This window comes from Rhinichthys klamathensis, unplaced genomic scaffold (assembly GCF_029890125.1).
Source record: "Rhinichthys klamathensis goyatoka isolate OS25496 unplaced genomic scaffold, OSU_Roscu_1.1 h1tg000050l_1, whole genome shotgun sequence".
NCBI lineage: Eukaryota > Metazoa > Chordata > Actinopteri > Cypriniformes > Leuciscidae > Rhinichthys > Rhinichthys klamathensis.
In genome coordinates, this window is record NW_026606596.1 from 3898681 (window position 1) to 3911641 (window position 12961).

Genomic DNA, 12961 nt, shown 5'->3' on the forward strand with positions numbered 1-12961 from the left:
CAGACCTTTGCTTTATGAATGGTAGTATAGAATTAACTTCGTTTGCCTTATACAGTTCTGAAAGAAAATACACACGTTCACTAGTATAAACGGTTAATATTGGATATGTAAGTGTGTAAAATTCATAAGAATTCACCATTAAAAAGGAAAACCAGATATTTGTTATATAAATGTCATTCATTAAAATGAGTTAATGCATAGGTCTCATGAACCACAATGAAAAATACTTTTATAGCATTCATAATACACATTTAACGTTTTAATTAGTTCATGTATTATATAAAAAAAAACATGAATGAACAATAGCACATTTATAAATCAGCAATCAGCATTAACCAAAATTAATAAATAGTGTGGAAAATATTTAAAGTTCACAATAGGCTACATAATGCAATTATTAATGTTAACAAATGAAATCGTATTTCAAAATTAGTACTATTTACTTACATCAAAAGCTTAATTTAACTTTAATACAGTTTTGTAGAGCATTACTGATATGACAGTCACCCAAGGTGATTCTTTTGGATTAATCCTCAATGAAAATAACCTGAAATGTCTCATTAATCGTATTGATTTAAATTAAAAAAAGATTTATCTGATATGCAAACTCTTGCAACAAGGCCAGAATAATTGGCAAAAGAATATGCAGCAAGCCACATATTCACTTCTCTTGAGCACAGTGCTTTATCTCTATTCAGTTCTCTTGTCTACCAGAGCAAGGCGCTGTTGTACAAGGGGACGCACAATCTCTATTTGGTTGCGGGAAATATGTTTTATTTTCTAAATTAAGAAATGACCGGAAAACTTTTAATGTATCCCGTGTTTCGGACTGTATCAGTAGACACTTTCAGATGAGGATGCTTTCACCGACAGAGCCGACGATCACATGTTTATCGGGATTGTGTTATGTCATTTTTCCGACTGCTTAAAAAACTAGCAGGTAAACTTGATAAATAAGCCGTGGCATAAAGCTTCACCTTTATCACGACATTTGACCGAAAAGACCCGAAAGCTTATTTTTGGACTACTTTGATCTGTGTTAATTCGCTTATGTGCTGTTTGCGCTTTTCGATGTTTTATTTACTCTGTTTGGATAAGTTGGATTGGATTAAAAAGCCAAAGGACCTTGTCGAGTTATTGGCTGTGCATTGAGAATAGCCCTGAATGTAACTTACTAATCTAATGGTCTGAATAGGAAAAATCTCCGTAATGCACATAAATAACTGTACAAGCTTCATGTTTACGCCGACGAAATCAACCTGAGGAGTTTATACCAAGTTTGTGCGCGAACCGATAAACAAGCTGTAGCGCGAGCTCACAGCTGGTCATCACATTACTGTACAAAGCTTACAGTGTTTCATTTTAAACTTCAACAAAATGCGATAGACACGGGAAAGCAGTCAACCAGTTAAATTGGATCGGGTATTTTGGCGTGAGGCCTGCTGGTCGGGCTTTTGCCGGGGGAGAGTTGGTGCTCTGGCCGCTTCAGGGGGCGTTCAGCCCGGCCGTGAGTGACGCACAGCCTCGGTGCCAGAGGACGAGCTATGGAGAGGATGGAGGTGGACCAGTGCGCAGGCGCAGGAGGAGCCCTCCGAAGGTCGAACAGCGCCCCCATGATCACGAACGTCAGGTGAGGGAATTGCACTCATCGCTGAGAGAATGGAACAGAATATATTCACCCGGTTTCACACTGACAAGGTTTAAGGCTAAGCCGAGTCAGCGAGTCTCAGACTAAAATGCATGTTTGAGCTGTTTTAACTGAAAACAACTTGCAACAACATTGTTTTGTCTCAAGATGCACACCAGTAATGCTTTTTTTCTAGGCCACGTTCTACAACCGGGCCATGATGTTTAAAAAGTAATAAACACTGCAAAATAATTTGATCCTAAAACAAATGTATTCTTTGAAATTTCCAACTTTTCATTGTCGGCACTTTAGTGATGGGACGACAGTGTTTAGCTCTAATAGTTCGGCTCGGTATCGTCGGAGCAGCGTGTCTGTAAATCCGAGCTTTCCCTCCCGGGTGAGTGTTCAGATGGTCTGTGAATATCAGTTTTGGACATTTATTAAAAAAAAAACCTCGAAGAAGTAAATACAACATTACATTTGTGTTGCAGACCCTCCCTCTGTCCCCATTCTCCCTGTCATGTGAGAGATCCGAACACAAGAGACAGGTGAGAACTAAAGAATCGATTGCTTTTAATCTGTAGCAAAGTTCACATATATGTTGTTAAGCACTTGTTGGGTGATTTTACTTTAAGAATGAAAAAATTATATAGCCTATATATACTGATATATATATATATATATATATATATATATATATATATATATATATATATATATATTATAATTATGTTTATTGAATTTTCATTATAATACAAATATAACAAGACATCACAAAAAAAAACCAATACAATAAAATAAAAGTAAAGGAACACCAATAGCTCAGATTTGCATATAAAACAGAACAATAACAAAAAGATATTGAAAATATAATATTTCAAAAAGATGCTGAAGAGGACAAAGATTCAATGTCCTGAGAGTTATACAATTACAATGTTCCTTGTAAAGTAATAGGGCGAAGATGAGTTTCCAAATAGTCCAGATATGGGGTCCAGAATTTATAAAACTGGCATGTTTTTTGATGTAATAACTAGGTAAGACGCTCCAGGGTAATCAACTCAAAAATAACCTTATGGCAACCTTCAAGAGATGGAGATTTATCACTTATCCAATTAAGTAAAAGATCTTTTTTTCTGGCAACAAAGGATAGGATATTATACAATTTCTTATTAGCAGATGAAACTGCATCCATTAGGGATACCCAATACCAGTGAGACTGGGTCAAAATCCAACTTAATATTAAAGCTCTTTTATATAGCCTATATTTTAGTTTTGTAAAGAGATTCGCCAGTAGACAATTTATATTTGTCTACCAAACTAATTAAGCATTTAAACATAAGCATTGGTAGTTTTTTTAGTGCATGAGAAATATTCAATCAAGTGAGGTTTTATTGTACAATGCTTTTCTTCCAGATTGAGAACATGGAGCTCACTTTGAGAGGGAGTTTACAGAGACTAAGGTAGCTAGATATACATAAGTGAACAGTTTATTATCGAAATATCTTTTTAACTGATTTTGTGCCCCCTCATCTTAGTGCCTCATCTGCTGTTCCCCTCCCTCCTGCGAGTCATTGGCATGGCCATCTGTCTCCAGTGAGTATTTCACTCTCTTCGGGTTCATCAGTGTCTATCCGTTGTCATTCTTTTTAGTCATCTCTCTCTGTATGTCCCACGCAGGGATTCCATTCCCAGGACAGCGGTGTCACTCCTAATTCCTCACCCAGTCCAACTCGAAGGTTTCGAGGGTAAGTTTGTGAATAAAACCACAATATTAGAATGTATATCCTTCAGAAGTCAAGACTACTAGGATTGTTTTTCAGAATGTGGTCACATATTTATTCATTTCAAAATGTAAGATATAGAAATATCCTTTCTGAACTAAGTTTTTGATGTGTTTTTGATCGAACAGAGGATCTGTGAGCTCTGGAGTGAGATGGCCATCGGTTGCACCTTTGAAAAGGAAAGGTAGTAATATTCTGAATTATAACCTGTTGTTTCTTCTAAAAGGCATTTGCAAAAGAACATTTGAATCTATTATCAGATCTAATGAATATAGTGAAAGAATTCCAATTTATAAGCACTTTTGAATGTTTTATTAGCAACATTTTCTTTGCATGGAGTAACTAAACCATCATTTAAACGTTTGGGGTCGGTAAGATTTTTAAATGTTTTTAAAGAAGTCTCTTATGCTCACTTAAGGCTGCATTTATTTAATACAAAAAACAGTTATATTATGAAATATTATTACAATATTACCTGCCTAAATATGTAATTTATTCCTGTGATGCAAAGCTGAATTTTCAGCATCATTACTCCAGTCTTCGGTGTCACATGACTCTTCAGAAATCACGTTGATTTTGGGCTCATTTCTTCTTATTATTAATAGATTTAGTTGTCATTACATTTTCTGTCTATTTATTTATTTCATCTTCTCCACTCAGGTGGCGTGGAATCGGACGGTCCGCCTAAAAAGCTCTTTGTTGCTGGAGTCACAGACCCTGCTCACATAACCAGTTACACAGTCAGGTGAGTCTTGTAAAGATGCTTCAATAATAACTGAACAGAATCTCATGCCTCATGAGTACCAACTTCAGCGCTTAATGACTCTCTTCACACATACAGTGTTTCCCAGTCAGTGGACTCTTCCTCTGGGACCGCTCCCGTCGGTTCAAACACCCCGGCCAGCCCCCTGTCCCTCTCCCCCCCGCCCCCCTTCACCTCACACCACCCCAGCATCTAAACCTCAGTATTCATCACACCAGAGTCCAGATCACCAACTTGTAGAGCTTTGGACTCAAGGTGTTGTTAAATGAAGACCAAACGTCAACCTTAAGTTCTCTTCCCGTTTTCCTACTTCTTATTTTGGTGCTTTGATGAGTCTTTCAGCTGAATCACTTCTGAAGGAAATTCGTCCTAGTTGTGACTTTGATTTTAGAGGAAATCAAGATGCAATATATGAAGACAAGGATGTTTCTGACATGACAACATGGACGCTGCAGGCTATCATGTAATTTGTGGATAATTATGGATCTTCGGTGCCTACAGAATAGTGTGTTGTATATCTGAAATAGTATCTGCAATAACACACTACAATCAAAGTGGTGAATCTGGACACAAAGACCCATTCCTCAGTGTACAGACCAGTTTTGCTCTTCTTTGCTTTCCTTATGTTGTGGCAAAACACTTTTGTATTTTGGTACATCTTCAGCTTCCATTAATGGGGTCCAACAGTCTGGTAAAATCTCCAGAATCCATTGAAAAAATAAATAAGGATAGAGAGTATTAAAATCAGTTGGCCATAGAGGTCAACTTTTTGTATAAATGTGTATAAATATGTGAATAATCGAATATTATTTTGCCCCCCCCCCCCCCCCCCCCCCCGTTTATCCGAGGGGTCTGATATCTGTAAATATGTTTATTTTTCCATATAGCTTTTAGCTCAGACTGAACTTTTTAAGTTTGAAAAATATTCTTTAAATCATTTGAAATGATACCAGCGCATTCAGGCAACTCCCACATTTTTATTCTCTTAACGCTTACTTAAAACAAGTACTGTAAAGACTAGACGTCTAACATCGCGTCTAGAACCTAGTGTTGGAATATAGGCAAAGCACTTTCAGTGAAAAGTCCACATCGAAAACTGACCTAGAGCCTGAGAATGTATCCCGTCTGAGGCAAGATGCTTTATTCAGTGTGAAAATCATTAGTCGAACTGTTTTTCCATCATGAAACCCTAAACGAGACCCTTAAGTTGTGAATTATGTACAGAAATTTGAGATGTACAGATTTGAGATGCAAGTGGGTTGTTGTATTACTAAACACATAAAGCTTCTACATTGATACAATCACAGTTTCAGCGGATATCATACTCTTCCTCTTGTACTATTTGCACAGTGTTAGATATCAAAGTTGCTGTTACATGAGTGGGATAATATTTACTTTTATTGTAAAGCATCGGGTTTATTTGTTTGAATCCTTTCATTTGGGAAACATTCAGTTCTTTGAGTGAGCCGAGAACAGTCTGTCCTGAGAGTTTCGTCGTAATGTGTTCTTCACAAGATGGATTTAACTCGTTTTTTACTCTCCTCTAGCTTTTAAGTTGATCATCTTTTTGTGTATTTACAAGTATCAGATGCAGTAGCTCTGGATTGTGTCTTTAGTTCTGGTGTTTGAGCTGGATATTTTATTAGGCTTGTTGAAAATGATTATATTATCCAAAAAAGTCACATGCTGCAGTTAATTGAACTGGAAGCCCTCCTAAAACAAGTGTCCCATGATACTTCACAACGTTATGCAAATTATGTTGCTTGTGGCGTCTGTTATATTGTTATTTATGGATGTGTAAAGGCCCTGGTTGCAGTACATATAATATCAATGTAAAGATATATGTCACCATTCTTGATTCCCAAAGTCTTTATTTTATTGACACCAGCAGCTTGTTGGTTTGTAAAGCTGCACGTCAGACATTTGAAGCTGTTCCTCTGTTTCCATATTCACATATCAGGAGGAATATGGCTCATTCTTCGCTATAAAGTCATTGCCTTGTATTTTTACTCGTTTAGATTTTAATTCGCAGTAATGACAATGCCTTACAGGTTTTGAGTCTTGAAGTTTTAATTCCAAAGTTACTTGCACTGTTTGTAATTTTGCAATTTCCAGTCGAGGTCCTTGACATTTCAAAGATTGATGCCAATGTATATGGGTCTTTAAAGGTGATTACAAATGTGCAATATGCATTAATGTTGCTGGAATTATTATTTGTCACATTCACCGGGATAATCATATTATGTATTTATCAAGAACCTGAAGGGAAGACTTGAGATATGTTTGTTCTGAATCAGTTTTTTATTAATTTCCCTCTATTACCTACAATATGTACAATGTCTTATTTTTCGGATTTGCCAGAAGATCTGTTGTATCTGCGTCAGAGATGGTCATGATTTGTCTTTTTTTTCCTCTAATGATTGAGTGCTGTTACTAAATGGATTGTGAGCACACGAAAAACAATGTAAAGGAATGCCAAAGCCGATAGATTCTGACTATCAGTTGTTCAAGTTGTAAATATATTCTAAAAGGCAGAAAACAATTTAAGTGAAAGATGGATATTTTTTGACGTATTAGTAGCAAAAGTACACTTATTCCCCATCACCCAAGATGAATGTCCAATTATCAGAGAATAAATATCATTTATCATTAAATGAAATGTATATGATACCATATATTCTAAATATGAAGAAGATCCTAATAAAAACTCATTTTATTGATTTGCATGTTGTCTTTGATGCTGAGCTAAGACATTGTACGTCAAGCTGATTAGTTCATATAAAATTTAAACGGGTATGTCTTGTGTGTGCTGTTGAAATGACCCATTTAATAATGTTAAAATAATATATACATACAATAGAAGCTGCACCTAGCATACAGTGACCGTGAAAAAAATGGTACAATTCTATTTTTGATTGCATGCTGCAACTTTTCCATTACAGTCAGCATCTTATGTCACTTCACAAAGATTTACTTAAGTAAAAAGGGCCTATTAAAATACAAAAAAAGTAGTTTGACACCACTGTCCTGTAAACCCTTTTTCAACTGCGGGTAAAGCAGATCACGCAACATGAACTACAAAAAAACATTTTCCATCTTCCATTAGATTCCTTTCCATTAGATAAAAAAAAACCCTACTTTTATACTCATACTTCTTCACTGAAATGGGTAGAGAATGGTTGGTGATGTAGTAGAGATTTGGTCTGGCGCTATTTGGACCCACAGTGGAAAAGGTATAAGGTGCCAACTGCTGCTTTCCCTATTCTGTATATCTCACGATCAAACTGCAGAATCTTTACATGTGTTGTCCTTAATAATCTTTGTCCCTGTTGCCCTGAATATCACTTTGACTGACCAATGAAAATCAGCGGGACAGCAGGGGCAAATCACTGGAGTTCATTATTAGACTGGAGTCCAAATTCAAGCTCTCTGCCAGAAAAAAAAAAAAAAGGAAAAGAAAAGTGTCAACAGCAACATACAAGTAAACACACTTTTCCACTTGTTAAAGGTGATGTAAGTTTTTTAATGTCATAATACATTATCTTAACCCAGTTTATTGTTCATTGTCCAATGGCTCTGTTTCCACCTGGTATTAAGATGTGTTTTGGTCGATCGGATCACAAGTGGACGACACAAAATACAGGTGTAAATGGGGTCTAAACCATTTTGAGCTCGTCCACTTTCTACCACTTCCAGAGGTAGTCGAAAACACATTTGACCGGATTGTTTTCTTAGTGTAAAACTACATACTTCACCTTTAAAGGAATCATTTACCCCAAAAATACTAAATTTAATTTAATCAACCCTCCTTTCATTCCAAAGCTGTATGACTTTCTTCTGTAAGAATAACCTTGAATGGAAATACAGTTTTCAAGCTTTAAAACTGAGGCAAAAGCACCATAAAGGGGTTTGGAACGAAACGAGGGTGAATAAATGATGTCAATGTCATTATTGGGTAATCATCCCTTTCAATGCATTTAAAATGGGACTCACCTTGGTCGAAGTTCGGTTTTTTAGTGGAGCCCTCTCCAAGCCCCTCAATATCCACCAAATCACTGTTCACATCGGAGTCATTGAGAGCACTCAGAGTCACATCTGATAATAGAGAGCCAGCGCATTAACAGACATATAACCGCATTTGTAAACTGATATTGTTAATGATATATGCTTTCATTTTTCATCCCTTGTATTCAGAAAGTGAGTCACCTGCTGGTTTAGGGTTTTTTATTACTGGTTGTAAAGATGAAGAACTCTGCAATCCAGTTGTGACGACAACCTGCGTGGTCGGAACAGTGATCCCTGTGGGGGCCACTGATGCAGGAGGCAGTGCCAGCGTCACTGTGGTTTTCTTCATCGTTTTTTTAGGTGACTCTGCAGTGAGAGGAACCCTGCTGTCCTCATACAGCTTCCTCTTTACTGTGGTCTTAATCTGGGCACTACAAGAAGACAAGGAAAAAGAGTGAGTGGTTGGGGACATTTCATTTAATATTCAACAATATTATTGATCTGCCTGTATTGACACCATTATATGAGAACTGAACTGAGCTGGACGATGACATCACGTTTTCTCCAGAGCGGCTATATATATATAAATGAACTAAATTAATAACTTTTTTACAACAAAAATGAAATATCACTGAGCTTACTTAAGCTGGACTGTGATGCTATTTTCTTCTGGAAACAAACTTTGTTGCATTATTTTCCTGTCATCTCTATAAAGCTGCTTTGAAACAATCAGTATTGTAAAAAGCGCAATATAAATAAAGGTGACTTGACAAGATTTGTGGTGCAATATTATGCATTTATTCAATAAAAAATACAGTAAAAACACTAATATTGTGAATGTTCCATACAAATGCATTGTATTGTCCTCCGGTTCTGTTGTCAATCCGCGTTCACGAGTCCGCAGTGACGCTGATGACGTAAGACGCTGCTGACGTGTATCTGGTGCGTCCGTGTATTCGGGTTCAAATAAATATGGCTGGGCAAAAAAATGCAAGTCTTCCTCTGTGTGGAAATCCTTAGACATGTTTGCGAAGATTGTTTTGTTTACAGCGTGCGTCTCCCTCAGACTGTAAACGAAGCTTGTGCGCACTAATAACACGTCAGCAGCGTCTTACGTCACCAGCGGCACTGAACGCGGATCGACAACAGAACCGGAAGAGAATACAATGCTGAATAAAGTTGTAGTTTTTGTTATTTTTGGACCAAAATGTATTTTCGATGCTTCAAAACATTCTAACTAACCCACTGATGTCACATGGACTACTTTGATTATGTCTTTATTTCCTTTCTGCACAAGGATAGTATACCGTACATACATTTTCAATGGAGGGACAGAAAACTCTCGGACAAAATCTAAAATATCTTAAACTGTGTTCCGAAGACATGAGGGTGAGTCATTAATGACATAATTTTCATTTTTGGGTGAACTAACCCTTTAAGACATTTATAATGTGACTGTTAATGTTGTTAAAATATTTATATTTCAAATAAATACTGTTTTGAACATTCTATTTATTAAAGAATCCTGAAAAAAAAAAATCAATCAGTTTCCACAAAAATATTAAGCAGCAAAAAATGTTTTTAACATTGATTGAAGTTTTATTTGCCATGAACCGTTAATAATGGTTCTTAATATTTTCAATCAATAATTCGGCACTAAATCATCATATTAGAATAATTTCTGAAGAATCATGTGACAGTGAAGTGAAGACTGAAAGAATGATGCTGAAAATTCAGCTTTGCATCACAGAAATCAAATAAATGCAGCCTTGGTGAGCATAAGAGACTTTAAAAACATTAAAAATCTTAATTATTCCAAACCTTTTCTATTCTTAATCTTGACTGTAATTTACTCTGTTCTTTTTTTAAACACTGTATTTCATATTCAATTTATTATTAAAATTAGAACTTTTTAAAAGACAATTATACAGCTATAACTCCATGATCCATCACTATAACTTAACACACACTTACACTGTACGCTCCTTTATGACTGAGCTGATGCTGTTCAAATCTTCACCGAAGCGGCGAACTGCAGATCGCAGCATCTCAATCTCCGTGTCGGTCCATTTGGCTCTGAGAGAAGGGAAAATGAGTCATTTATAAAACATTGACTATACTTAAACAATAGAACAAAACTAATTAGACTATTTAACGGGAGAGAAGACAAGAATAGATTTGAAACACTGCAGATGCAGTTTCAGCATCTCACCCTGCAGGAGAAGAGTCCGCCACTGGATGCAGCTGCATGGTCAGTTCGCCTAGTTTAGAGAATGCCGAGCCTGCAGCCGAGAAGATCTCACCCACCTAATAGACATTGTTATGTTTCTATTATTATTTATAAATTACTTACGAATATTTATGATGCAGTACGACGCAAGTGTTTTACCTTTGTGGAGGCCGAAGTCATGCTGGAGTGATGAGCTGAAATAAAAAGAACTGACACAAATACAAAAAAAACAATCTAGTCGAGTTTCAATCAGCGGCGCTGAAAAGCTGAAACTACCGATTTTAAATGACCACTGCAGTCATTTAGCGACCTTGTGTACGAAATAATAATGCTAACTTTATCATATATCTAACAAAAAGTATCTATAATAAGCATGAACGCAACATAATAGTTCGAACTAAAAATTCCCAGAATACAATGCGCTTCGAAAACGAGGCGTGTAATTGGTCAGCCCATAGCCAATCAAATGATTTGAAACGATCTGCGCAACATCCGTACGAAAATACCCGAGTGTTGGCGAAAAAGCTTACGGAACTAGTCGAACAAACCCGAGTGCCGCCGATATACATCCGTTCGAGAGAAGGCTAGAGGCAGGCTGTCATCCTGGATGACGACTGGATGTAGCATCCTTTTTCCAGTTTTGAGAGGAAGAATCTGTGGGCGATCTCAGATAAAATGCCGTCGCTTTTATTCTGTGGGCCTAAATTGGCCGCCTGTGGGATCGTGTTAAGCATCTGGGGTGTCGTTATGCTGGTAAGGATTATAGTCTTCGTGACATCGCTTGCTAGTTGTAGCTAATGGGATTCACCCCCAACGACAGGAATATTTTGCCTATATAGGTAGTAACATTAGTAAATATTGGTGTATTTGGATCTTCCCTGATAAGATAAATGCGTAAAATAGTTATACATTTGCATAAAAATATCTGTTCAGTCACCTATTTATCAGCAGAATATATCAGAAAACAGCAGGTGTTGGGATCATAGGATGGAAAGGCCTTGATAGCTATTCTTTACCTCCTTCACTTGACCATTTTTTCTGTCCTTTTTTGTCTTTGTGTATAGATAGATATCATATTGGGTGCTCTTCCACAATTAATTGCACCTAATGTCTTAATATTAAATATTCTTAACAAACCCTGTTTTTAAGAATTATGCACTCTTTTTTTCAGTCAATGTTGGGAATCTTCTTCAGTGCAAAATCTGCTGTGCTGATCGAAGATGTTCCCTTTACTGAGGAAGACATCCGTGATGAGTGAGTTACTCTCCCCTATCTTTAAATATAATGTTCCAGATAGCTATAGATATAAATGTATAAAAATGAAAATAGCTGTTTCCACAAAAATATTAAGCAGCACAACTGTTTTCAACATTGATAATAAGAAATATTTCTTGAGCAACATATCATCACATTAGAATGATTTCTGAAGGATCATTTGACACTGAAGACTGGACAGCAGAATATACGGCTTTTCCATTACAGGAATACATTAGATTTAAATATATATTCAAATAAAAAAAACAGTTATTTTTAAATGTTAAGAATATTTCACAATATTAATGTTTTTACTATATTTTTGATCAAATAATAATAAGTATGATAAGGGCTTACATTTTGAATAGGCTCCTTGCGTCGAATGAGAACTGGCAGATCCTGAGCTGATATGACATTTCTACATGCAAATGTTTACTCATGAACGCATTCTCTTCAACAGTAAGAATCCACCACAGACAATTTACGGACTCTACAACCAAGTTGGAATCAACTGCTTCATTGCCGCTGCCATCTACGTAGGTGTTGGCGCAGTGTCTCTGTGTCAGGTTCGCCTTAACAAGCGGCAGGAGTACATGGTCACATAAATCCAGACCATTTCAAATTCAACTCCAATTATTCCTAATTATTTATTTTTAAAAGACTTCTCGACAAACTAGGAGGAGATTTTGCTTTGTTATGTTGTCTGAAATTGATATATTTGGAAGATCATCTTTAAATACTAGATATATTGATATTCTAATGAAGACAAAGTGTCCAAGACATACAGTAAATAGGCACAAATACATGCTGTGTGCATATATATGCATGTCATGTGTTGTTAAATTCCTTTAATGGTTGTCTTCTGATCAATGAGCTATTAGACACTAAAAACAATGGGTTGATGTTAGTAGCTTGTGTTCATGTTGAATGTGTGTGTATGGTGGACATTTTTTGAATTCCAATCTTTTTGTGTGTGTGTGTGTGTGTGTGTGGTAATATAAATGTCTATTATTTTATTGATGTACACCATGCAACCCTTGTTCTATGTACTTGATATTATCACAACTGTGATGAACAATACAAGATAAGTGAATGGAGAGGTCTTATGTTCCCTTCAATAAAATACTAGTGAAAAAGATATATATATTTTTTTTGTCACACCTATAACATTTCTCATCAAGACAAAAGCTTTGGTGCTATTACAACACAGGGAAGATATTCAAAGCAAATCACTGGGTTTGTCATACAGGATTTCCTAAGATTATCGGGGAAAAAAGTGTTTGTAGATGGTTTTCAGACAG

At 36.3% G+C, this 12961-nt stretch overlaps 3 protein-coding genes across 3 annotated transcripts; 2 read left to right on the top strand and 1 right to left on the bottom strand.

Annotated features, from left to right (window-relative positions):
• The first annotated feature begins 703 nt into the window (after nt 1-703).
• Nucleotides 704-4979, top strand: LOC130082893 (PPP2R1A-PPP2R2A-interacting phosphatase regulator 1). Its single transcript, XM_056247803.1, has 9 exons — nt 704-1630; nt 1940-2024; nt 2119-2175; nt 3041-3087; nt 3163-3220; nt 3305-3372; nt 3537-3592; nt 4069-4153; nt 4250-4979. The coding sequence occupies exons 1-9, from the start codon at nt 1545-1547 to the stop codon at nt 4365-4367; spliced, it is 660 nt and encodes a 219-aa protein (XP_056103778.1). The 5' UTR covers nt 704-1544; the 3' UTR covers nt 4368-4979.
• A 2001-nt stretch (nt 4980-6980) lies between these two features.
• Nucleotides 6981-10837, bottom strand: cunh17orf49 (chromosome unknown C17orf49 homolog). Its single transcript, XM_056247805.1, has 6 exons — nt 10566-10837; nt 10389-10483; nt 10151-10252; nt 8378-8607; nt 8165-8266; nt 6981-7600 (listed from the first exon to the last, which is right to left on the bottom strand). The coding sequence occupies exons 1-6, from the start codon at nt 10584-10586 to the stop codon at nt 7536-7538; spliced, it is 615 nt and encodes a 204-aa protein (XP_056103780.1). The 5' UTR covers nt 10587-10837; the 3' UTR covers nt 6981-7535.
• A 122-nt stretch (nt 10838-10959) lies between these two features.
• On the top strand, nt 10960-12796 carry rnasekb (ribonuclease, RNase K b). Its single transcript, XM_056247808.1, has 3 exons — nt 10960-11159; nt 11578-11660; nt 12121-12796. The coding sequence occupies exons 1-3, from the start codon at nt 11082-11084 to the stop codon at nt 12263-12265; spliced, it is 306 nt and encodes a 101-aa protein (XP_056103783.1). The 5' UTR covers nt 10960-11081; the 3' UTR covers nt 12266-12796.
• Nucleotides 12797-12961: the final 165 nt, after the last annotated feature.